General features: G+C 46.0%; 1 protein-coding gene across 2 annotated transcripts in view; it reads right to left on the reverse strand.

The window, feature by feature from the left end:
* Positions 1–20,704: 20,704 nt before the first annotated feature.
* The window catches only part of PLXNA3 (plexin A3), a 139,759-nt gene continuing 133,195 nt past the window's right edge, over positions 20,705–27,268 (reverse strand). The window contains exons 30-31 of one of the 2 annotated variants that reach the window (XR_007515892.1): positions 25,446–25,544; positions 20,705–25,118 (exon numbers count right to left, since the gene is read on the reverse strand). Coding sequence is in view for 1 of the 2 variants with exons in the window: in XM_049872388.1 (XP_049728345.1) it covers positions 25,524–25,544 (21 nt within the window). In the remaining variant the exon portion in view is untranslated. Of the gene's footprint in view, positions 25,545–27,268 lie in introns of both variants that reach the window. The other variant, XM_049872388.1, reaches the window with a different exon arrangement.

Raw genomic sequence — 27,268 nt, forward strand, 5'->3', positions numbered from 1 at the left:
ATGGATGCAAAATTTGGAACAATTTCTGCTATATTCATATTGTTATTAGTAATTTCAACACTAGTGGTACTAGTACAACGATTTGCACCCATTAAACTCGAGCATCAATGGGAGATTCATTACATTTTAAAAAGGAAGTTGAGTTTGGAATTGTCTTTAGGGATTCACAAATCTTTTTCTTTTTATCTTCTGTGAGATTTTGTTCCTGCCCTCCTCCAGTTTGTTGTTGTCATTTCATTTTCCTTGGATATAACATATGTCACTTTTTAAATTTGGTTCCACTGTAGCAAATGAATTTGAATGATTGAAAATAAATAAAACATAAAACAAGGAAAATTTACAAAAGCAAAATTCGCATTCAAATTTGGAAGGTAACACAAAAATTTATTGAAATCTGTAAGTAAAAAAATTTATTTGGAACGTAATTTTTTTCTTCAGGTCTGAGATACTCAAAAGAAATAGTACTTTACAAGGGAGCCAGAAATAATTTCATTCGTTTGTCATACAGTGTTTGTTGTTGGCCCCTTTGCAGATCTCCATGAGTTTTTCATCTTGAAATAATGTTTAAAAACTTGTGCACTCACTTTCCACCCTTCGATGCTGCATCTTCACGGTTCATTGGCCTACTGCAGATACCCAATGGGGGCGAGAGTGATAGCAAAGAGCATGATGCAAGTACAAAGGTATTCTCAATCTGAGAATGCGTTTTGGGTCGCTCTGCGCAGGACAGGACCCGATACGTCATGGGTCACTTGATTATAGTGCCAGGTATACTCAATCTGAAAATGCGTTTTGGGTCACTTTGCACGGGACAGGAACTGATACGTCATGAGGCACTTCATTATAGTGCCGTTGGCACTCTCTTATGTGGTCGAGGAGAGAGAACTAAACGTGAGGTTATGCCTGATCGGTCCAAAATGAAAAGGAATATATAATTGTTATGGTATACAAAATTTATAAAATGTACATTTTTTCTTTGTGTAATCATTTGACTCCCATGTTCAGAGATACGTACATCATCGATGTAACAATAGCACCATTTCTCGACTTGCAAGTCATAACAATATCAATAAATTTCTTAAAAGAAAGTCAGTCTGAAGGGAAATGGAAAATAAAATACATTTACATAATTCTTATTATCTAAATATTCATTTATTTCCCCTAGGAACTGTCCAATTTCCTTACACAGAGATATGTAAATATTCCGATAAAATATAAATGTAATGTTCTGATAAATGCCCTTTGTTGCTCTCTCGGATGACAAATTTAGACACGCACTCATTGTTGCAAAGCAGAAACGTATTTGCACAACAAATAAATATAGAATTTTGCACCTTCTTAATGTGCCTGATACCTCATTTAGTAGCGTATTTTTTTTTTTAATAGAGTAATACCAAGCACTGTGTCCTGAGCATCAGACAATAAAGAATGAAACTCACTTGATGCATAAATGAAAACTTTTTGTGTTAGATAAATATAGATATTTCCAGCATTTTTTGGACATTTGCTCTGTTAGTATTATACTAAATTATTACCCATGTTAGTATTTTATTAAAGTATATTAGATTGCATCTGCATGTATGCCAAACATATTTTAAACTTAAAGTTATAAATATCATTGTTTACAAAACTTAGGACACAACTCTGTACCTAAATGCTATACGACTAAAAAGTAACTTGATTGAATTCATTGTAACGGTCCACTTACTCGAGTTCCCTCAATTTTGCATGTCATCTGGGACTGGAGTTCCCGTTGGTCGTTCACCAGGACGTGCGCGAGAACATACCTTTGTGTTTGTATCACGGCAAAGAGCATTGCTGGCCCTTCTGGCTGGAGTTGCTGGATCAGCAGACCTGGATGTACAAGGTGGGTCAATCAGAATGAAGCAGAGGTCTGTTATCTATTAATATAATCCATCCTTGCCCAGTAACCGCTTCTGTTGGATCCAGTTGCATATTGGGTGAATGTAGCAAGACTTAGACTCGACAGCTCACCCCCACCTCTTATTTATTAGAAAGAAATAGTATACTCCCAAGAGACCTGCCGAGATTAAAAAAAAAAAAAAAAAAGGAGTTTCAATTACACGGGAGGGGGCAGATGTCAACAAAAGTGTTGAAGTGGTAGGGGCCTCATAGCTTGAATAACCTTGCTCGCGGGTGCCCCCATGGCCCTTCATGAGCTTTATTTCCAGCTGGCACATTCTCACACACTGGAGCTGGTATCAATTTCATTTAGTGCCCTCCCACTTCCCTTCTGCTGTGATGCTCACTTTTCCTTGTGTCTTGTCTGCTTGGCATCTATAGGTCTGTGCTTAGGACAACTGGTGCCCCTGTTTTGTTTATGCCCTAAACACGTGCTTACCTTGCTTATTGGGTAATCCATCCCTGGGAGTGCCCCACCCTGGTCTATTCAAGCAGAAGCTCCACAGAAGGGACCCAGGAATCTGTGAAGATGAGGAGGCTGTTCTAGTTGTACAGATAAGAGGTGATGCCACCCTGGCCTAGGGTGGAAGTGGTGAGGATGGATAGAACATATTTAGGGGAATTGACTGAATGGGAGGTGGGATGAGAGAGTGCGAGGCTGTAGAAATGCCTCTCACCAAGACAAAGAGCAAAGGAGAAGGACGAACGTTTCGAGTAGGGGACCCAGACGAAGAGTCAGTTGGGGGCTGATGATGTTTGAGGCGCCTGTAGGGACATCCAAGTTCAGGTGGCTATACCGGCTTGAAGCTCAGAAGTTCAAGAAAAATGTTAAGTATCCGGAAACCGGCAAACAAGTCCTCGTGTATGTAGCCATCACCTTCCTTGAATTTGTACGCCCTGGCCATGTCACCTCTTAGCCTTGGTCATTACAGATTATGCCTAATGGGTTTTTTAAATATATTTCATATGTTTCCAAGAAGTCTTGTCCGATTCAGAGAGGCAAAGGCCCTGACTGCTACACAGTGTTGGGGCTAGGACTGGGGCTATGGAGAGGAGGGGGTGTTATTTCCTGAATGCCTCCTGAGTACCTGTCTGTGCATTCGTGTATGTTTTGTGTTCACTGGCACATAAGCATTTACATGTGAGTACTTGGAAGGGGTGGAAGAAAACAATTTTGCATTATGTAATATTGATGAAATGGTGATGAAACAAACTATCGGCTGGCCTCTGGAGGAATAATTTCCAATGTAGGATGAGCACCATGGGTAAAATTTAGAAAGCGTTGTTTTGAGAAGCAGCCCAAAGCCACAGCGACAGGGACAGCTATTCCGCAGGCTGCCCCATCTCTTTGGCCCCAAGGCCGGAGCCTTGACCCCACAGCTCTAAGACTTCGGGGGCTTCGTCTCAGCACAGGCCTCCTAATTGCATCAAGAAAACGTGCTGATTAGAAGAAATTTCAGAGGATGAATGTGGCCTCCAATGAACAGGATAATTAAAACTCCAGCAAAGTTGTCCACTTGGGAGCTAATTAGAAGTTTTTCTCAACAACAAGTGCTGAGTAAGTTTCTTAAGCATTTTTTCTGCCTACAGATGTGATACATATTGGCTGGACTAAATAGAGGAAATACAGGCAAGTTTGGAGAAGACAACAAAAATCAACCATTATCTCACCACTAAAGACAACTACAGTGAAAACGTTGGTGCATTTCAGGATGAAATGAGCTAAATCAGGTTAAGCTAATGAGCTTAGAACAGTGGCTAGACCATGGTAATCACCCGCTAAATGCTATCAGTTACTGTTATTCCATTGCTAGTATGTTTAGGAAAATCCTTCCCCATGCAAAAATCTAAGTAAAGTTCATTGAAATCTTCTTAAGGATTTTAATTTTATTACTCGTCTAACACTTGGATACACTCTCATGATAAACGATTCACATAATATAGAAATACGGAGTGAGATGTGCAAGTATTCCTTCACACACCACTGTCATTCTTCTTCAGAGATAAGCAACAACAGTTTATTTAGTCGGTGCTCATTTTTCCACCCTTTTTTCCGTTCATTCCTTTCGCTCCATTCATTCGACAGAATTGTCTCTCCAAAGGATGGGAGGTTGAGGCATTTATTCGTCTGCTGTCTCTGGACCCCATCGTTGTCCTGCGTGTGTTTGATTTTAACTCAGCTATAGGGTCGCTATGAGTCGGAATCGACTCGACGGCAGTAGGTAGGTTATAGGTCACCCCAGGAGGAAGGAGACAGGCAGCAATCGCCCACAGCCCAGGTTATGTATATTGCCCCAGATGGAAAATCACGCTTCAACCACAAACACAAGACACACAAATGGAGATAAAGAACTTTATTACTCACACATCCCGAGGGTACACGGCATGCTGGTAGGCCACAGCCTGGTTCTTTCAGACTGGATGTCAGACATGGTGACTTTTACCTTGGGTACCCGATAATTTTGTCTGTTCCCAGGATGCTCTTAAGTTTCTTGGAAACAGTATGTTCCCTTCCAAGCCTTACTTTTAAGATTTGCTCAGTGGGACCCAAGCGACTTTAAGGGTAGCATCAATGTTTCCTCACTGCTGAGTACTCCACCCCATGGCTCCTGGATCCTGACGTTTTCCGTTCCAGTGGAAAGGGACAGATTCTATTCCTGGTCCTGCTTGGCCCTGCTGGGCGTGGTTACCACCATTAACCCTTACCAGGGGTCCTTCCCATGGACTCTCAGAGTCTCCTCAGGCATGTGCCCATCAGAACTCTGCTCCATACTCCAGGGGACCCTCTGCCCATCTCCAGGCTTCTCTCCCTCTGCAGCTCTGGATCTGTGGGACACCAGGCTTCAGTCTGACCCTTCCTCCCTCACCCTGCAAAGCCCAGAGGCAGTCTGCCGCCTTGGCCCCAAAGATGGACAGCTGAAGCTGCTGGGCTGTTTACAACATAAGGCAGGTCACGCGGCTCCTCTCTTCTAAACCCTGGGGAAGCTGGAGCAGGAAGACCAACCTCAAGAGAACCAAATCCTGGATTTCGCTGTGCCTGAAGCCAGCAACTTCCTGCAGTCCTTTCAGTTGCACAGACCCATAGCGTCCCCTCGGGCTTTAGCCTGTTGGGTGTTTTACTTTCTCTTTGGTATTTAACTTGCAATAGAAAAGTCTCCCCTATTTGAAATGAAGGATGATAAAATTATTTCTTACCTATCCTACTAACCTGGCCTGAGGGCCTCTTATCCTTCATGGAAGGAAGGGGCATGTATCCTTGATAAGGGACTGGCTCCTTTGCTGATTAGCCATCAAGCCATAGTACCATACGAAAGGAGACAGGTGAGGCTTTTGTGGATAAGAACCCAAAGGAACGGTGGGGTGGGGGACCACAAGGGGGTAGCCGGAGGAAAGGACCAGGGAGAAGGGGCACCAGTACCTCCATTTTCAGGTTAAAAAAACCTGTTGTCGTCCAGTGGATTCCGACTCATAGCGACCCTATAGGACAGAGTAGAATGCCCCAAAGAGTTTCCAAGGAGCACAAGGTGGATTCGAACTGCTGACCTTTTCTTTAGCAGCAGTAGCACTCAACCACTACGCCACCAGGGTTTCCTGCTTTCCGGATAAAAATAGGGCTCCCAGATTTGGCCCCACAATGTGGGGCCCATTCACTGGGGAAAGGACTTGAGTCTGACCTTCCCTCCCTTCCTCGCCCTGCAAAGCCCAGAATCAGCCTGGAGCCTTGGCCCCACAGAGGGACTGCTGAAGCTGCTGGGCTGTCTCAAAATGAGTCAGGTCCCAGGCCCCATCGCTTCTGTTCCAAACCCTCCAATGGGCTCCCATCTCTTCCAGAGGCAAAGCCAGAGCCCTCACAGTGGCTCACAGAGCCCAAGGTGGTCCTGCCCCTTTCCTCTCCGGTCGCCGTCTCTCCCAATCTCTCCCTTGCTCACGATGATCCAGCCACACTGGCTTACTCGCCCTTTCTGAAACACCCCAGCCCACTCCCACCTGAGGATCTTGGCACAGGCTTTTTTCTGTCTGCAACTCTCTTCCCCTGGGACTCGTCTGGCTCACTCCCTGACCTCCTCCAGGTCCTTCTCAAATGTCCTCCCTCAGCCAGGCAGCAATCATGGCTCTTCTCCCCCTCTGCCCACGTATCCGTAGCTCCTGGAACAGTGCCTGCCTGGCACAGAGTGGCCCCAGACACCCTCGCTCCTTAATCAGACCATGGTCTCTCACAGGGCTTGTTAGATGCCATTCTCTTGTCCCGGAGTGCTCCCGGCTTGACTTGCTCCCCCCTACCTGTGCACCACTTGAAGAGGTGTGGGAGCAAGAGGTAGGTAGGTGCATCCTGATAGGAGAGACACCTGGGACAGTAAGGCATTGCCAGCGTTTAAGGAGTGTGGGTGCATTTGAAGGTACTGGAGGGTTTTGAACAGAGCGGGGATGTAATTCGCCTTACATCTTAACAGGATCCCTCTGCCTCCTGCTGAGGATATGCCAAGCAGGAACCCGGGCAGAATTTTAGTGTGCTTGGCCACGTCCCAGGAGGGACACACGTTTACACGTGGAAACAGTGAGGTGGAGTTAATTTAAAAAATAGGTGGTTGGGGTATACATTTTTTGGGGGGGTATAAATAGGAAGGTGGGCAGGGGCTACTGCTACAGCTGGGTACAAGGGCAGGAGGGTGAGGTTATTGCTGCCGCTGGGATGGGGGACTTGGTCCCGTCTCCCATCCCCCGCCCCAGGGCCCAAAGCAAGGCACTAGTGAAGGGGATCCAGGTGTGCTGGGGTCCCACTGGCCTGGTGCCTCCCCCATGCACCTGCCACGAGTCTCAGCCTGGGAACCATGCGTGAGCCACCACCCCCCCCCCTTGGTAGAGGATGGCTCAGGATGGAGAAACCCCCTCCTCACCCAACTGCGCTACCCGTGGCTGTTGGACATCTCCCACATGCCTCACTGCTCCCTCGTACCCAACAGCCCCCGTGAGCACCAGAACGGCTCCAACCTCTCACTTCTTCGCAACCCACCAGCCTCTCCTGGACCCCAGATCTCCCTCCACCTAGAGCAGTTGCTCCTTTTCTTCACAGCCAGAATGCCACTGCTCCCAAGGGTTGTCTGGACTCTCTGTCCCCAATTCCTCAGTTCCCAGTCCCTCCTAGCACCCCCACCTCCACCCAAACCGTTCTGGTCCAGACCACCAACATTTTGCTGCCAAACCCAGTGGAAGTTCTCAGGCCTCATCATATTTGACCCCTCAGCAGCATCTGAAAACTAATCACTCCCTATTTCTTAACACCAGGTAGCCTCACTCTTGTTCCAGGAGGCCACCCCACATTTTCGGATTCCCTCCCTCCACTCGGCCGCTCCTCTCTTTACCCTCTGACCCTCCAAGGACCTCAGGGCTCGGTACGTGGGCCTCTTCTCCTTCTACTCCAACCCCCTGCCTCTCTGGGTGAGCTCCTCGAGGCTCAGGGCGTTATATGCCATCTAATGGCTCAGCATCCCAGACAGTTACCTCCATGTGTTTCTCCACATGTGTATCTCCATCCCAGATGTTCCCTTAGACTCCAGACTCCTATATTCAGCTGCCTACTTGCCATTTCTACTTCCTTGTAGAGTTGTCCTTGGCCTCCATCTTCCCAAGTCCACGCCTATCTACCTTCGCACCGTTCCTCCCACCCATTCTGAGAGGGCTCTGACCTTCTCCAAGTGCTTTATTCACTTCCCAAGGAAGGCCTGTGTGGTTCTGAAGAATTCCTGATACCTGCCCACTAACCTCTATAAAACTGCTCAACCCCCAGTCTTTCCAACTTCTGTTTCTGCTTCCCCGTCCTTCTAATCATTTGAGTGAAAAACCTTGCAGTCATCCTTGACTCTTCTCTTCTTCTCCTGGCCCACATCCAGTCCATCAGCAAATGTTGTTTTACCTAAACTATCCAAAATCCTGAAATGGTTGAACGTCCACCAATTCTTTTTGGTAAAGGGACTCTGTGTATTTCTTCCATCTTCTTTGCTGTTTCCTGTGTCGTTTAGTATTTTCCCTGTGGAATTCTTCAATGCCGCAACTCGAGGCTTGAATTTTTTCTTCAGTTCTTTCAGCTTGAGAAATGCCAAGAATGTTCTTCTCTTTTGGTTTTCTCGCTCCAGGTCTTTGTACATTTCATTATAATACTTCCCCTTGTCTTCTCGTGCCGCCCTTTGAAATCTTCTGTTCAGCTCTTTTACCTCATCGTTTCTTCCTTTCGCTTTAACTACAGGTGGCAGCATATGATCAGGAACCGATGGTACCGAAAGAAGAAGTCCAAGCTGCACTAAAGGCATTGGCATAGAACAAGGCTGCAGGGATTGACAGAATACTAATTGAGATGGTTCAACAAACAGATGCAGAGCTGAAAGTGCTCGCTCATCTACGCCGAGAAATTCGGAAGACAGCTACCTGGCCAACCGACAGGAAGAGATCCATATTTGTACCCATTCCAAAGAAAGGTGATTCAACCGAATGTGGAAGTTTTGAACTATGTCATTATTATCGCACACAAGTAAAATTTTGCTGGAGATCATTCAAAATTGGTTGCAGCAGTACATGGGTGGGTAACTAGCAGAAATTCAAACCGAATTCAGAAGAGGATGTGGAAAGAGGAATATCAATTGCTGATGTCAGATGGATCCCGGCTGAAAGCAAAGAACACCAGAAAGATGTTTACCTTCTATTGACGATGGAGAGGCATTCAACTGTGTGGATGATAATATTTTACGGACAACCTTGCAAAGAATGGGAGTTCCAGAACACTTCATTGTGCAGATGAAGGACCTGTACATAGACCAAGAGGCATGGGTGTTGCTATGATGCTGGCAGCTATGCCACTGTTATTTCAAACACCAGCGGGGTCACCCATGGTGGACAAGTTTCAGCGGAGCTTCCAGACCAAGACAGGCTAGGAAGAAGGACCCGGCAGTCTACGTCTGAAAATATTGGCCAGTGAAAACCTTACGAACAGCAGAGGAACATTGTCTGATACAGTGCTGGAAGATCAGCCCCTCGAGCGGGGAAGGCACTCAAAATATAACTGCGGGAGAGCTGCCTCCTCAAAGGAGAGCCGACCTTAATGACGTGGATGGAGTCAAGCTTTAGGGACCTTCATTTGCTTATGTGGCTCAACTCAAAATGAGAAGCAACAGCTGCAAACATCCACTAATAATCAGAATGTGGAACGTATGAAGGACGAATCTAGGAAAATTGGAAGTCATCAATAATGAAATGGAAGGCATAGACATCCATATCCTAGGCATTAGTGAGCTGAAATGGACTGGTATGGGCCATTTTGAACCGGACAATCATATGGTCTACTGTGCCGGGAATGACAACGAAGAGGGATGGCGTCACGTTCATCATCAAAAAGAACATTTTGAGATCTATCCTGAGGCACAATGCTGTCAGTGACAGGATAATAGCCATACGCCTACAAGGACAACCAGTTAATAACGACTGTCATTCAAATTTACACACCAACCACTAAGGTCAAAGACGAAGAAATTGAAGATTTTTACCAACTTCTGCAGCCTGAAATTGATCAAACATGCAATCAAGACGCATTGATCATTCCTGGTGATTGGCATGCGAAAGTTGGAAACAAAGAAGAAGGATGTTTAGTTGGAAAATATGGCCTTGGTGATAGAAATGACAGCAGAGATCAAAGATAGAATTTTTCAAGACCAATGACCTATTCATTGCAAATACCTTTTTGTCAACTACATTAAACAGTTTTTTTGTTTTATACACAGGGAACTCACCGGATTGGAAAACACAAGAACCAAATCGACTACGTCTGTGGAAAGAGACAATGGAAAAGATCGTCAGACAGAACAAGGCCCGGGGCCGACTGTGGAACAGACGATCAACGGCTCATACACAAGTTGAAGCTGAAGCTGAAGAGAATGAACACCGGTCCCGGAGAACCACAATACGACCTTGAGTATATCCCACCTGAATTTGGAGACCATCTCAGGAATAGATTTGACGCATTGACCACTGATGACAAAAGATCAGACGAGCTGTGGGATGACACCAAGGACATCATACATGAAGAAAGCAAAAGGTCATTAAAAAGACAGGAAAGAAAGAAAAGACCAACGTGGATGTCAGAAGAGACTCTGAAACTTGCTCTTGATTGTAGAGTAGCTAAAGCAAATGGAAGAAAGGATGAAGTAAAAGGTCCGAACGGAAGGTTTCAAAGGGCGGCGTGAGAAGACAAAGTAAAGTAGTATAATGAAATGGGTAAAAACCTGGAGAAAGAAAACCAAAAGCGAAGAAAAGGCTCAGCATTCTTCTAGAGGAAAGAACCAAAGAAAAAAGCCAAGCCTCGAGTTGCAGTTTTCAAGGATTCTGTGGGGGTAGTGGTTGCAGAGCTACGGCTGCTAAGCAAAAGGTCAGCAGTTCGAATCCTCAGGTCCTCCCTGGAAACCCGATGGGGCAGATCTACCCTGTCCTATAGGGTCGCTATGAGCCAGAATCGACTCGACGGCAGTGGGTTTGATTTTCATTTTTTTGGATGGGCAAAATATTGAATGACCCAGGAAGCATCATACTAAGATTTCAGGAATACACAGAGTCACTGTACCAAAAAGAATTGGTCGACGTTCAAACGTTTCAGGAGGTAGCATATGATCAAGAACTGACGGTATTGAAGAAAGAAGTCCAAGCGGTACTTCTTCCAAGACAGAACCTGTTAGTTCTTCTGGCCGTCCGTGTTCACTTTTCTTCGCCAGCACCGTAATTCGAAGGCCTCAGTTCTTCCTCAGTCTTCCTTATCCATTGTCCAGCTTTCACGTGCATATGAGGCGATTGAAAACACCCTGGCTTGGGTCAGGCGCACGTTAGTCCTCAAGGTGACATCTTCGCTTATGAACAAGTTACATTAATGAGGCCTTTGAAGCAGAATTGACCAATGTAACATGTCGTTTGATTTCCTGACTGCTGCTTCCATGGGTGTTGATTGTGGATCCAAGTAAAACGAAATCCTTGCCAACTTCAATCTTTTTTCCGTTTCTCGTGATGTTGCCGGGAACGACGAAATGAAGAGGAATGGCATCACGTGCATCGTCAAAGAGAACATTTCAAGATCTATCCTGAAGTACAACGCTGTCGGTGATAGGATAACGTCCACAGGCCTACAAGGAAGGCCGGTTAATACGACTATTAATTCAAGTTTCCACACGAACCAGTAATGCCAAAGATGAAGAAATTGAAGATTTTTACCAACTTCTGCAGTCTGAAATTGATCAAACATGCAGTCAATATGGATTGACGTATGTATAGATGTGTACATTTTATACGATTGTGTGAGCACGGAGAAAGATGTGGAAAGACACAGTCCAGGCGTTTAACATCGGCTGTCCAGTATTAATGAGACATTTTGCTTTTTTTTTTTTTCTTCCATACTAAGTCTTCGAAATTTGGTGCATATTTTATACCAGCATCTCAGTTAGGACTTGCCTTACTCCAACTATTCAATAGCCACATGTGGTTTTGGCTACTGTATTGGGCAGTACAGATGAGGGGGTGGCAGGAAGGGGCAAGCACACTCACACAATGCTGGTGGACAGGTAAATGTGTATAACCTACACGAAGAGGAACTTGACATTATCAAAATTTGGTGGGTATCCAACCTGTCATGTAGTGTGGCTACAACAATTGGTGTAGCAAGCAGGGTGTCTAGACGATGACCACCACCACCGGTGACTTTCTTCTCTTGTTTGGCTTCCAAACTTGCTCTGCTGCCTGCTGGTGAGCATACATTTTTAGTTACTACCTGCTGGCTGATGGATTGACACTGTGGATTGACACAGCGGCTGCGAGGATGGGCTCAAGCATATCAAGAGTTGTGAGGATAGCACAGGACCGGGCTGAGTTTTGTTCTGTTGTACACAGGGTTGCTATGCGTTGGAACTGACTCGATGGCACCTAACAGCAATAACCTGCAGGCTAGCTCGTGGTTTGTGCTGGGCTGCTTTGTGCCGCATTTGCTGAGTCTACCAAGTTGGTTAGAAATTTAACCAGCCTCATTCGGAAGTTTCAATAACTGGCATTTAAGGACAGGAGCATGAGATTGGGGCCCTCCTTAAAGTGGTCCTAAGTCATGTGTCATGGCATGGGCATGTGTCTCAATTGCAGCATAAGCTGGGACTGATGCTATGTTCGGGGAAGAGAGTGACCAAATGGTTGTACATCCCAGCCAGGCATTATCCCTTGTTATAGAGCACTGAAGGGACAGATTTATACTCTGTGAGATAGACAGGCCCACTATAGGCATGTGGAAGAAGAAGATACACTATTTCAGGAGCATTTACTATTTGAACATTTGGATTGCTTAGGTCTATACTCCTAAAAGCAGATGGCTCACTAGAACCACACAAAATGCCTTTGCTGCTGCTGCTGCTGCTGCCGCCTATGTCTCTGTTACAACAAAGACCCTGAATCTCAATACTACAAGAAAAAACATCCACGGTACCTGTCATGGATTGAATTGTGTCCCCCCAAGAATGTGTGTTTCGATTTGACTGGGCCTTGATTCCCCGTATTGTGTGGTCATCCTCCATTTTGTGCTTGTAATTTTGTATTAAAGAGGATTATATTGTATGAGACCACTATTATAAGAACTCAAGAAAAGGTTCAATCACATCGTATGCATGTGAAAGCTGGACAGTGAATAAGGAAGACCGAAGAAGAAATTGATGCCTTTGAATTACGGCGTTGGAGAAGAATATTGAATGTACCGTAGACTGCCGAAAGAACGAGCAAATCTGTCTTGAAATAACTACAACCAGAATGCCCCTTGGATGTAAGGATGGACATGCTTTCAGGAGGTACCAGTCCTTGGAGAAGGACATCATGCTTGGTAAAGTAGAGGGTCAGCGAAAAAGAGGAAGAGCCTCAACAAAATGGATTGACACAGTGGCTGCCAACAATTGGCTTAAGCATAACAAAGATCATGAGGATGGTGCAGGGCTGGGCAGTGTTTCATTCTGTTGTACACAGGGTCACTGTGAGTCGGAACCGACTTGATGACACATGACAACAACAACAGATTTTGTCTGGTAGTATTTTATTTAGCATTTTTACCTTATGTTCTTAAGTGAGACTCTTCTGTAGTTTTATGTTTTTGTGCTTTGCTGATATCAATCTCTCATAACTAAAATATGGAAGTTTTACTTCTTTTTTAAAAAAATAATTTTTGTTGTGCTTTAAGTGAACGTTTACAAATCAAGTCAGTCTCTCACACAAAAACCCATACACAACTTGCTATATATTCCCAATTACTCCCCCCCCCCCCGCCCCCGCCAAAGACAGCCCGCTCCCTCCTTCCACTCTCTCTTTTCAGGACCATTTTGCTAGCTTCTAAGCCCCTCTACCCTCGCATCTCCCCTCCAGGCAGGAGATGCCAACATTGTCTCAAGTGTCCACCCGAACCAAGTAGCTCACGCCCCACCAGCATCCCTCTCCAACCCATTGTCCAGTCCAATCCATGTCTGACGAGCTGGCTTCGGGGATGTTTCCTGCAGTGGGCCAACAGAAGGTCCTTCCAATCTCAGTCAGGCCATTAAGTCTGGTCTTATGAGAATTTAGGGCCTGCATCCCACTGCTCTCCTACTCCCTCAGGGGTTCTCTGTTGTGTTCCCCTGTCAGGGCTGTCATCGGTCGTAGCCGGGCACTATCTAGTTCTGCTGGTCTCAGGATGATATAGTCTCTGGTTCATGTGGCCCTTTCTGTCTCTTGGGCTCGTAATCGCCTTGTGTCCTTGGTGTTCTTCATTCTCCTTTGGTCCAGGTGGGTTGAGACCAATTGACGCATCTTAGATGGCTGCTTGCTAGCGCTTAAGACCCCAGACGCGACTCTTCAAAGTGGGATGCAGAATGTTTTCTTAATAGATTTTATTATGCCAGTTGACTTAGATGTCCCGTGAAACCATGGTCCCCAAACCCCTGCCCCTGCTTCACTGACCTTCGAAGCATTCAGTTTATTCAGGAAACTGCTTTGCTTTGGTTTAGTCCAGTTGTGCTGACCCCCTCTGTGTTGAGTGTTGTCCTTCCCTTCACCTAAAGTAGTTCTTGCCTACTATCTGTTTAGTAAATATCCCTCTCCCACCCTCCCTCCCTCCCCCCTCTCGTAACCACAAAAGAGTGTGTTCTCAGTTTAAACTATTTCTCAAGATCTTATAATAGTGGTCTTATACAATATTTGTCTTTTTGCAACTGACTAATTTCACTCAGCATGATGCCTTCCAGGTTCCTCCATGTTATGAAATGTTTCACAGATTCCTCACTGTTCTTTATCGATGCATGGTATTCCATTGTGTGAATATACCATGATTTATTTATCCATTCATCTGTTGACGGGCACCTTGGTTGCTTCCACCTTTTTGTTAATGTAATCAGTGCTGCAATAAACATGGCTGTGCATATATCTGTTCGTGTAAAGGCTCTTATTTCTCTAGGATATATTCCGAGGAGTGGGATTGCTGGGTTGTATGGTAGTTCAATTTCTAGCTTTTTAAGGAAGCGCCAAATCAATTTCCAAAGTGGTTGTACCATTTTACATTCCCACCAGCAGTATATAAGTGTTCCAATCTCTCCACAGCCTCTCCAACATTTATTATTTTGTGTTTTTTTTTTTTTTTTGGATTAGTGCCAGCCTTGTTGGAGTGAGATGGAATCTCATCGTAGTTTTGATTTGCATTTCTCTTAATGGCTAATGATAGAGAGCATTTCCTCATGTACCTGTTAGCCACCTGAATCTCTTCTTCAGTGAAGTGCCTGTTCATATCCTTTGCCCATTTTTCAATTGGGTTGTGTGTCTTTTCGTGGTTGAATTTTAGCAGAGTCACGTAGATTTTAGAGATCAGGTGCTGGTCGGAGATGTCGTAGCTGAAATTTTTTTCTCAGTCTGTAGGTGGTCTTTTTACTCTTTGGGTGAAGTCTTTAGATGAGCATAGGTGTTTGATTTTTAGGAGCTCCCAGTTATCTGGTTTCTCTTTTGCATTTTTAGTAATGTTTTGTATACTGTTTATGCCATGTATCAGGGCTCCTAACGTTGTCCCTATTTTTTCTTCATGATCTTTATCGTTTTAGATTTTATGTTCAGGTCTTTGATCCATTTTGAGTTAGTTTTTGTGCATGGCGTGAGGTATGGATCCTGTTTCATTGTTTTGCAGATGGGTGTCCGGTTATGCCTACACAATTTGTTAAAAAGACTATCTTTTCCCCAATTAACTGACACTGGGCCTTTGTCAAATATCAGCTGCTCGTATGTGGATGGATTTATATCTGGATTCTCAATTCTGTTCCATTGGTCTACGTATCTGTTGTCGTACCAGTACCAGGCTGTTTTGACTACTGTGGTGGTATAATAGGTTCTAAAATCAGGTAGAGTGGGTCCTTCCACTTTGTTCTTCTTCTTTAGTAATGCTTTACTTATCCGAGGCTTCTTTCCCTTCCATATGAAGCTGGTGGTTCGTTTCTCCATCTCATTAAAAAAAATGTCATTGGAATTTGGATCGTAAGTGCATTGTACACATAGATGGCTTTTGGTAGAAGAGATATTTTTACAATGTTAATCTTCCTATCCATGAGCAAGGCATGTATTTCCACTTATGTAGGTCACTTTTGGTTTCTTGCAGTAGTACCTTGTAGTTTTCTTTGTATAGGTCTTTTACATCTTTGGTAAGATTTTATTCCTAAGTATTTCATCTTCTTGGGGGCTACTGTGAATGCTATTGATTTGGTGATTTCCTCTTCGATGTTCTTTTTGTTGATGTAGAGGAATCCAACTGATTTTTGTGTGTTTATCTCGTAACCTGATACTCTGCTGAACTCTTAGTTTCGGTAGTTTTCTGGAGGATTCCTTGGGGTTTTCTGTGTATAAGATCATGTCATCTGCAAATGGAGATAATTTTACTTCTCCCATGTCAATCTGGATGCCCGTTATTTCTTTGTCTAGCCTAATTGCCCTGGCTAGGACCTCCAGCACAATGTTGAATAAGAGCGGTGATAAAGGCCATCCTTGTCTGGTTCCTGTTCTCAAGGGAAATGCTTTCAGGCTCTCTCCATTTAGGATGATGTTGGCTGTTGGCTTTGTATAAATGCCCTTTATTATGTTGAGGAATTTTCCTTCTATTCCTATTTTGCTGAGAGTATTTATCATGAATGGGTGTTGGACTTTTGTCAAATGCCTTTTCTGCATCAATTGATAAGATCATGTTGTTGTTTTTTTTTTATATGATGGATTACATTAATTGTTTTCCTAATATTGAACCGTCCTTGCATAAAAAAAATTTTTTTTTGTTTTTTTTTCCTTGCATACCTGGTATAAATCCTACTTGCTCATGGTGGATTATTTTTTTGATATGTTGTTGAATTCTGTTGGCTAGAATTTTGTTGAGGATTTTTGCATCTATGTTCATGAGGGATACAGGTCTGTAATTTTCTTTTTTTTTTTTTTTGTTGTCTTTAGCTGGTTTTGGTATCAGGGTTATGCTGGCTTCATAGAATGAGTTAGGTAGTATTCTGTCCTTTTCTATGTTCTGAAGTACCTTCAGTAGCAGTGGTGTTAACTCCTCTCTGAAAGTTCGGTAGAACTCTCCAGTGAAGCCGTCAGGGCCAGGGCTTTTTTGTTGTTGTTGTTGGGAATTTTTTTTATTACCTTTTCAATCTGTTTTTTTGTTGTTGTTGTTGTTGTTATGGGTCTATTTAGTTGTTCTACTTTTGCTTGTGTTAGTTTAGGCAGGTAGTGTCTTTCTAGGAATTCATCCATTTCTTCTAGGTTTCCAAATTTGTTAGAGTAGAATTTTTCGTAGTAATCTGATATGATTCTTTTAATTTCAGTTGGGTCTCTTGTGATATGGCCCATCTCATTTCTTAGTTGGGTTATTTGTTTCCTTTCCCGTATTTCTTTAGTCAGTCTGGCCAATGGTTTATCAATTTTGTCAAAGAACCAGCTTTCGGCTTTGTTAATTCTTTCAATTGTTTTTCTCTTCTCTAATTCATTTAATTCTGCTCTAATTTTAATTATTTGCTTTCTTCTGGTGCCTGACAGATTCTTTTGTTGCTTGCTTTCTATTTGTTCAAGTTGTAGGGACAGTTCTTTGATTTTGGCTCTTTCTTCTTTTTGTATGTGTACATTTATTGATATAAATTGACCTCTGAGCCCTGCTTTCGCTGTGTCCCAAAGGTTTTGATAGGAAGTGTTTTCAGTCTCGTTGCATTCTATGAATTTCTTTATTCCCTCCTTAATGTCTTCTATAACCCAGTCTTTTTTGAGCAGGGTATTGTTCAGTTTCCAATTTTTGGTTCCTTTTCCCTGATACCTTGAAGCATTCTGTACATTAGTTTTTTATATTCTGCATCTGGCAATTCCAGGAATGTATCTACATCTGGGAATGATTTTGATTCTTTGATTTGGGAGTTTGTAGAAGCAATCACGGTCTGCTTCTTTATGTGATTTGATATTGACTGCTGTCTCCGAGCCATCTTCAAGATACTGTAATGTTTTCTTTTATATTTGCTCACCGAGTCTTATCTTCTTGTTTTGTTTTGTTACAATACACCAAGATGGGCTGCTAGATTGCACTACCTTGATTGCTGTAGCTTTTGAATCACTTATGTCCTGTTACCAGCTGGTCTGAGCTGCTACCAGGTATATAAGCCTATGAGTCCATTCACTATTCTTGAATAGAATCAGCTCAGGTGTCCTAGTCCTCAGGGTCACCTGGTGTGTGGCATAGGCTCTCACCTATTAACTTAGAGGAGTAGTGGTGATGGTTGTATGTGCCAGTTTCTAGTAGCGGCAGGGGGTCACACTCCAAGGAGGGCAGGTTGCTGACAGCCTTCCCCCAAGTGTCAGTGAGGTAGGAGCGGCTCTATTCTCTAGAGTGTTCTGGTGGGTGGACTCTGCAGCTGTATCTTAGGCATCCAATGCTTGTACCTCTAAAGATTGGTAGGCGTCACTATCCTCAGTCCCCTTTAGCAGGTGGCTAGGTGGTGTGGGTGGAGGTTCAGCCTTCAGTTCCCTGGTGTGGATCAGTGAGGGCTCTGTTTAATAGTTAGAGAGGTATCTGACCTCCAAAACTTGCCTTTCCTCTGCTCAGCTAAAACACTTACAGTCAGATCTCTATCAGAATTGCCTTTGCATTATAATAGCCACCTGGTTACCTGTAGGGATGAAAGCCAAAGACCGTGGGTCTCTTATGCCTGGATGGAGCTGGTTCTGTATTGTTACTCCAGTTTAGGGAATTCAGGGAGGGATTTTTCCTTGGATTGTTAAATGCTGCTTTTCTCAGGCCAGGAGAATGGGTTAGAAAAGAAAAGAAAAGAAAAGAAAAAAACCGGCAGTGCACTTCACTCTCTGGTCCAGGGAACTCCAATGTTAATGAAACCGGCTGGGGCAGGGAGGGGAGGGATCAGATAGTTAGTAGAGAGTAGCAGCGGGGCAAGGTAGACAAAGTTACTTATGTTGTTTGGTGAGGACTGTTTTTTCTGAGATTCCAGAGGGGTGTGTAGCTTGTGTGCACTGGCTGGTTCCCCACTGAGACTGCCCCAGAGGTTTAGGGCTGCGTCCCATGCTTGTGCCATCTCAGGAAGCCACAATCAGCTCCTCCACGCTTAGTCCAGAGCCCAGTGCCAAGGTTTCCTGTCTGGGACACTGCGCTCCAGGCTCCAAAACCAGTCGCTGCTTCCCCGTGGTTTTTCGTTTGCATGCCAGCCGCGTCGGGTGTGCAGCCTACATGTGCTGGCCGGGTTCCTTCCGAGGTTGGTCCCGAGGGCTAGGCCTGCGTCCGTGCTTGCCCCGTCTCAGTAAGCCACAATCAGCCCCACCACTCTGGCACCCGGGAACCGCAAGGGCTCAAGCCTACGGCGTGGCACACTGGCTCCGGAAGCGGTCACTGCTTCAGCGTGTGGCTTTTCGCTCCTGTCACTCAGGTCAACTCCTTAGTTCTGTGTTTGATGGTCAGGGTTCGTAGATTGTCCTGTATGTAATCGGTTCACTTTTTTTTTCGAGTCTTTGTTGCAAGAGGCATAAGCGGAAGCTTCTACCTAGTCAGCCATCTTGGTCCCGCCTCCTGACTTCTTTTTTTCAATATGATTTCATTTTGTTGTTGTTGTTGAGCATACATACAGTAAAACATACACCAGTTCAACACTTTCTACATGTACCATTCAGTGACATCGATTACATTCTTCGAGACACGCAACCATTCTCACCCTCTTTTTCTGAGTTGTTCCTCCCCATTAACATACATTCACTGCCCGCTAAGGTTCCTATCTAATCTTTCGAGTTGCTGTTGTCACTTTGATCCCATATAGATAGTTCTTAAAAGAGCGTAATGCTCAAGGCAGACGGTTTTTATTAGTTGGAAGTTGTACGTTTATTTTGTCTTGTCATTGTTAGCTGCTGTTTTGTCAGCCCCTACTCACGGTGACCCCAGGCACAACGGAACAAAAGGCTGTCCCGTCCTGAACCATCCCCATGGTTGGTTGCAGATTGGGCCATTGTGATCCATAGGGTTTTCATGGGCTGAGTTTCAGAAATAGATTTCCAGGTCTTTCTTCTTAGTCTGTCTTCATCTGGAAGCTCTGCTGAAACCTATTCAGCATCATAGCAACATACAAGGCCACACTGACAGGTGGGTGGTGGCTGAGCATGAGGTGCATTGGCGGGGAACCAAACCCCAGTCTCCTACATGGAAGGAAAGAATTCTACCATTGAATCGCCTGCATTGGAGTTCCTGGCACCTTAAAGGTTTGACTGAATTCCATATGAATTCAATTAACTTAGCGCTTTGTTCTGTTGTGCATAGGGTCACTATGAGTCAGGACCGACTCAATGGCACCTAACAACAACAACAGTGCTTCCTTTGGGGGATTTTTTTTTTTTTAAAACAGTCTCTCTTTTACAGTACCTTTTTTTTTTTTTTTAAAGAGTTTCTCTTTCCTAAGGCCAGTTTTGGTCATGTATATTTCACAGAAAAGCAAAGATTTTCTCCAGATTCCCAAGTTTATTGGCATGGAGTTGAGTAAATTTGGTTCCTATGTTAAGACTGATGATGCCACAATCACGCCAAGAGGGTATGAAAGGTTTATTACTCACATAATGAGAGATTTTCTGCAGAGAGCAAGGTGGCTTCCAAGCAGGTCTGAATATGGCTTGAGAGAGTAGGGAAAGGAGACTGGCTTGGGGTTTTATTGTAGTTAAGAAGTGGGGCTGGGACAAGGGTCCCCACACTTGGGCAGGGGTTTGTGTGGTTTGAGCCTCCTGTTGGCACCAAACGAGGGAGCACCCAGGATTTCTTATCAGCTTGCTCAGATGTGGGGCAGAAGAGGAAGAAGGAAAGTGAAGCTTAAAAGCTGTCAGCAGTCAAACATCAAAAAATGGAGCCAGGCTCTTTATTACACACTGCCACCCGACACATATCATACCTCTCCCCACGTGGGCTCTGCAATCTACACCTTGGTGTTGCCTTTCCCCCACTCCCTTCTCCTGCACACACAGGCAGACACAGCAACCTCTCCCTTTTTCCCTGGTTTGTGGGTTAAAGTGTCAAGGAGAGAAATTTTTCTTCAGTGCTCAGTCCTGACCCAGTCCTTATCCCCAGTGTCCGGCTCACTGTGGAGCTGCCAGTCTGGCCCCCAACCCTGCAGGATGCCACTCCTCTCCCTTCTCACGTGCTGGCCTCTTCCCTTCCTTCCCTCCCTCCCCACCATCAGAGAACTCGCAGACACACACACACACACACACGCATCTAGTTCTCATAACTTGTTGATTTTATTTTACTTATGTAATTTCCAGCATCCTTGCACCCTGTTGGTGTAAGATTTGGTTTCTACGTGGTTAACCATTTCTCCAGAGTCTCCTTTGGAGACACAGAAGATAGTTCTAGGTCTCTGAGCTTTGCTACGCACAGGGCATTACTTGGAGTGGTGCTGGTCTTCAGGCTCTCTTGTTCCTGGTCTGCCTTATTTTTGTTCATTTTCTTATTCTTCCTGTGGTAAGACTAATATTTTTGACCTTTCTCCTTTCTTAGGCTTTCTCGAACTCTGTTGAAGGGCTAATTTTACCCTCATGGTTATCTTCTTCGCCTTGTATGGAAACAGAAGGGAATTAGTTCAGAAGGAGGACTGGATAGGAAGGGGGGCTTCATAAAAAGGGCTCAGGTTGAGGAGTGAGTTTGGCCAGGAAAGGACAAATAGAAGCCTTGGAGGTATATGGGGAAGAAGAGGAAGACCATGGGTAGGGTCATTGATCTTTTCGATGTTTCTGGACCTGGGTTGACAGAAGGTCTTCTTTCTCCTCCCTTTGGGGCTTGGGGTTGGTTGTTTTTTTTGGCCTGTAGTTGGTTGCTTCACATCTGTGCTAGGCTCCCGTGGTTTCTCGGTCAATGGTTGAATCAATCCCTTGGCTGTGCCAGAGGGTACGATGGGTGTTTCTCCCTATAACTCTAAGGATCAGGGTCTCTTTTGGTGACAGAGGTATAGGCAGCAGAAGCAGAAGCATTCTGTAAGGTTTTAGTGAGCCATCTGCCTTAAGAGTGTGACCTTAGTGTTCCCACATAGTAACTGTTCTTACCCCACACGAGCCACCACTCAATTGGCTTGGGTATTGCATAAGGTATCAGTTGTCCCCCACCCCCAGGCTCTCTATACAATTGAGGCCAACAACTGGTTGAGACACACAACCAGTGGTCACAGGGTAAGAGTCATTTCCTTGAGTTTAGTGTCATTCACAGCTTATGCTGGAATTGAAACACATGATTCATCTAAGACACACAGATAGGTCTGGACTGAGACACAGGACCCAGGGCCACTTTACGTAGGGCCCTGATCCCATACTCCCATCCCTAAATGCCAATTCTTGAAACTTCTGACTTACATCAGTCAAATCCCCAACAGAGGATAGATAGGTAGGATTTGTAAAACGCAGCACAAAGCAGCTCGGCTTGAAGCACAAGCTAGTCAGCTAGCAGCAGCTCAAAGTACATGCTCGTCAGCAGGCAGCAGAGCCAGTTGGCAAGCCAAAGCATGAGAAGAAAGACCCCAGCTGGTCGGGGACAGCCCCTAGACATCCTGCTTGTAGCGCCAATTGTTGTGGACACCTCACAGAGGCACACGGACCCCTCCCGCCACCCAAAATTTTGTTGGGATGTTGAGGCTGATGATGCCACACGTGCACCAACAGAGTATGAAAAGGCTCATTACTCACATAATGAGACTTTCAGGGGAGAGCAGGGCTGGCTTCCAAGCAGGTCCAAAGTGGCTTGAGAGGTCAGGGAAATGAGACCGACCTAGGATTTTTGTTGTGGTTAAGGGGTGAGGCTGGAGTGAGTGTTCCCACACACAAGCAGGGGCTTGCAGGGTTTGAACTTCCCACTCAAGGAGGGGCGCTCAGGCTTTCTTATCAGCTTTTCTAGGGGTGGACAGAAGGGGAAGAGCTTACAAGGGTGAGCTTACAAGTTGTCAATTGTCACACATCAAAACTAGAGTCAGACTGTGTCACAGAGCTGTTTTACAGAACGGTGTTGTGTAAATGCAAGATGTTCTAGTTCACTTTAGAATTTTCATAACTATTATAACCAAGCTTTTCATATTGTTTTTGGTTTAAACTGCATTTTGTTACATCAGCATATCTCAAATTATGGTTCGTTCAATTTTCTGTAAGGTGGCTGAGACTTGTTTCATCAACATAGGGACGGTGCAGAAAGAGAAAAGACTGCCAGCATCAGCAAGTATGAGACTTTGCCGACAGAAGCCCAGTCCTAATTGTACTGTCTGCTGAATGAGGTAGGGATCTTCACTTCTCTCCCACCGCAGACGATTACTGGAGCACTCAAAGACTGTAATAATAATTACAGAAACTAACCATATTGGCCAGGAATTATGCTAAGTATTCATGTCCATATTCAATCCTCATCACAACCCTATTCAGGTAAGTGGTGAAATAGCTTTTGCTTTGTCAGCACTGCAGGGACGCCTGCAGCCATCCCCACTCCAATTGCAGAAGCAGAAAAGAACATGGAGGAGGGCACATGCTAAATATTTGTGGGCCTGGCTTAGAAGGAGCACACATTACTCCCACTCACAATTCATTAGCGAGAACTCTCATACCAACACCTAACTGCACGGGAGGCTCAGAAATGTAGTCTCTCTCCAACCTGAACGTTCGAGAGCAGCCAGCCATCTCTAAACTCTAAGCAATCTCCTTATTGCTATAGGTCTGTTTAGACTGAATGAATCATCTGGAGCTGAGGGAAGATCTCCTCCCCTTACCTCCTGCACCGCCCCCACTCCCAGGAAAGCTGAGGTAGAAACAGGAGCTGCTTTGGAAATGACACGATTTTACTGCTATGTTTGCGGTGGCTTTGTAGCCACACAGTAAGAATGTCCCAGTGGCCCTGCGCCCACCCCTCCACCTATGTCACTCAGGGTGTGAGGGAATCCTTTCTCAGCTGCCTGGGCTTCCACGTGACACAGACATGGGTCAAAGCTGCTACGTGGAAGACTTCAGATGTGTCAAGTGCGTCAGCCTTAAGCTTGGAGGCGGCAGCCGTGCCCAGGATCCTTTCCCTGGGCTGTGCCCACCTCGGATTGCTGCCATCCTGGCCCAGCCCAGGGAGTAGCGTGTGAGCAATCCTGGATCTTGCCGTGCCTGAAGCCAGCAACTTCCTCCAGTCCTTTCAATTGCACAGACCCATAGCCTCCCCTCAGGCTTTAGCCTATTGGGAGTTTTAGTTTCTCTTTGGTATGTAACTTGCGATAGAAAAGTCTCCTCTATTTGAAATGAAGGACAACAGGATTATTTCTTTATCCTACTAACCTGGCCTGAGGACATGACTCTCTTACCCTTCACAGAAGAAACAGGCATGTATCCTTCGTAAAGTTCTGGCTCCTTGCTGATAAGCCATCAAGCCATAGTACCGTACAAAAGGAGACGGATGAGGCCTTTGTGGATAAGAACCCAAAGGCACGGTGGGGTGGGGGACCACAAGGGGGTAGCTGGACGAAAGGACAGAGGAGAAGGACACTAGGACCACCAGTTTCAAATTAAGAAAAAAAAAACCTGTTGCCGTTGAGTCGATTCCGACTCATAGTGACGCTATAGCACAGGGTGGAATGCCTCATACATTATCCAAGGACGTGACAGGTGGATTCGAACTGCTGGCCTTTTGTTTAGCAGAGGTAGCACATAACCACTAGGCCACCAGGGTTTCCCGCTTTCCAGATAGGCTTCCCAAATCTGGCCCCAAAAATGTGGGGCCAGTTCACTGCGGACAAGACTTGAGTCTGCCACTCCCTCCCTCCTTCACCCTGCAAAGCCCAGAATCAGCCTGCAGCCTTGGCCCCGCAGAGGGACTACTGAAGCTTCTGGACTATCTTAAAATGAGTCAGGTCCCAGGCCCCATCGCTTCTGTTCCAAACCCTCCAAAGGGCTCCCATCTCTTCCAGAGGCAGAGCCAGAGCCCTCACAGTGGCTCACAGAGCCCAAGGTGGTCCTGCCCCTTTCCTCTCCGGTCGCCGTCTCTCCCAATCTCTCCCTTGCTCACGATGATCCAGCCACACTGGCTTACTCGCCCTTTCTGAAACACCCCAGCCCACTCCCACCTGAGGATCTTGGCACAGGCTTTTTTCTGTCTGCAACTCTCTTCCCCTGGGACTCGTCTGGCTCACTCCCTGACCTCCTCCAGGTCCTTCTCAAATGTCCTCCCTCAGCCAGGCAGCAATCATGGCTCTTCTCCCCCTCTGCCCACGTATCCGTAGCTCCTGGAACAGTGCCTGCCTGGCACCGAGTAGCCCCAGACACCCTCGCTCCTTAATCAGACCATGGTCTCTCACAGGGCTTGTTAGATGCCATTCTCTTGTCCCGGAGTGCTCCCGGCTTGACTTGCTCCCCCCTACCTGTGCGCCACTTGAAGAGGTGTGGGAGCAAGAGGTAGGTAGGTGCATCCTGATAGGAGAGACACCTGGGACAGTAAGGCATTGCCAGCGTTTAAGGAGTGTGGGTGCATTTGAAGGTACTGGAGGGTTTTGAACAGAGCGGGGATGTAACTCGCCTTACATCTTAACAGGATCCTTCTGCCTCCCACTGAGAATATGCGGAGGGGAATCCGGGCAGAATGTTAGTGCACTTGGCCACATCCCAGGAGGGACACGCTTTTACACATGGAAACACTGAGGTGGAGTTAATTAAAAAAAAAAAAAATACGTCGTTGGGGTGTAAATAGGAAGGTGGACAGGGGCTACTGCCACAGCTGGGCACCAGGGCAGGAGGGTGAGTTTATTGCTGCTGTTGGGATGGGGGGGGGGGCTTGGTCCTGCCTCCCCTCCCCCGCCCCAGGGCCCGAAGCAAGGCACTAGTGAATGGGACCCAGGTGTGCTGGGGTCCTACTGGTCCAGTGCCTCCCCCACGCACCTCCTAAGAGTCTCAGCCTGTGGACCAGGCATGAGCCACCCTCCCTCGTCTGCGGATGGCTCAGGACAGAGAAGCCCCCTCCTTACCCAACTGCACCACCCTGAGCTGTTGTTGGACGTCTGTTCCAGCTTCTGGCACAACTTCTGCTTTCGACAAGAGGCATCTCAGTCCATGGCACTCAGAATCTGGGGTGGGGGAAGGAAGGGTCCCCTGGAGTGAGGCTTGGGGGAGAGGCAGGTTCCCGTGTGCACAGCCCCCTCCCCGCCAGGTAAACTCTTCTCTCCCACACAAGTCAGTGCTCCCTTGTACCCGACAGCCCCTGTGAGCACCTGAACGGCTCCAACCTCTCACTTCTTCACAACCCGCCAGCCTCTCCTGGACCCCAGGTCCCCCTCCACCTAGAGCACTTTCTCCTCCTCTTCTTCACAGCCAGAGTGCCACCCCTCGCAAGGGTTGTCTGGGCTCTCTGTCCCCAATTCCTCACTTCCCAGTCCCTCCTAGCACCCTCACCTCCCCTCAAACCACCGCCGTCTCGTTACTAAACCCAGGGTGGGTTCCCAGACCTCCTCGTACATGACCCTTCAGCATCACGTGACAACTGATCACTCCACCTCCTGACACCTGGGGACCTCAGCCTTGTTCCAGAATGCCACTGCACACTCTCCGTTTCTCCCCCTCCTCACCACATGTTGATCCTCAGTCTCCTCTGCCAGTTCTTCCTCTTTGCTCTGATGAGTTGGTGGCACCCACGCTCCACCCCTTCATTCACAGCCTAAGGAATAAGGACGTGAAGGGGGCCCTGAGGAGTCTCCTCAGCTGGAAGAAGGTCTCCACATGGTGACAGTGACTCCTGTGTCTGATCAAAGATGCCTCCTCTTCCTCTCCCCTTCATGTGGGGAAGGGGCTGTCTGTGAGCAGGATGTGACAGGTTTCCAGCTTGGTCTGCATTTCTGCTGTCGCCTTCTTCACCCACTCATTCAGCCAGCACCCTCCAGTGACTCCCGTGTGCCGGGCCCTGGAGGACAGCTTGTTTGCTAGAGATTTCAGTTTTCAGTCTATTCCATTTGTCCTTCATGTTCCCTCTCAAACCCGGCATGCCCCATGAATTTTAACCATCGGCCCTGGGTCCTAGCATGAATCATAACAAATTTTCGAGTGTAACACCATGTGCTGGCCCGTTTGGTGTGAGTATAGGTATTGACTCATTCAATCTACAAACCACCCTGTGTAGGAGATGCTGTCGTTATCCCCATTTTCTAGATGAGGACAAGTGACAGTGTTCTCACCTGCTTTGTGAGCAATTATTTGTTGGATCCAAGGAAAGAGGTTTAAACCAAATCTGCAATTACGATCTACTGTCAGAAGGTGGTAGTAGATGCACAGCTCATGACTTCAAGGCACCAATCACTACCACTGTAAACCACGTGGTAAAAAAGATATGCAAAACTCACGTGTGGCTCACGGTCTACCAACACAGCTTTAGAAAGCAAAGCACCTGGAGAGAGTCGAGAGAATGGATTCACCATCATTTCTAGACATGTACAAATGGTAATAATAACCACAGTGTGGCAGAGTGTATTTCCCAAGGATAGACACAACAAGAGCTCCATCCCACATACTCTTCTACAGGGAGACCTTGACAGCCTCCACTGAGAGGAGCAGTCTTTGTCTCCTCCCGTTGAATGTGGGTGGGCTTGTGGCTGCTACAGCAATGGAGTACAGTGAAAGTAATGCTGTGTGGCTTCCAGGCTGAGTAACAGTAAAACAAACTCTAACAGTATTGAAAAGTGAGATAGAGAGCGCCACAATACTAGTAGGAGACTTCAACACACCGCTTTGTTTTGGTAAAGGAGACAGGACACCCAGAAAGAAGCCCAATAAAGGCACCAAACCAAAACCAAACCCTATG

Source organism: Elephas maximus, chromosome X, assembly GCF_024166365.1.
Source record: "Elephas maximus indicus isolate mEleMax1 chromosome X, mEleMax1 primary haplotype, whole genome shotgun sequence".
NCBI lineage: Eukaryota > Metazoa > Chordata > Mammalia > Proboscidea > Elephantidae > Elephas > Elephas maximus.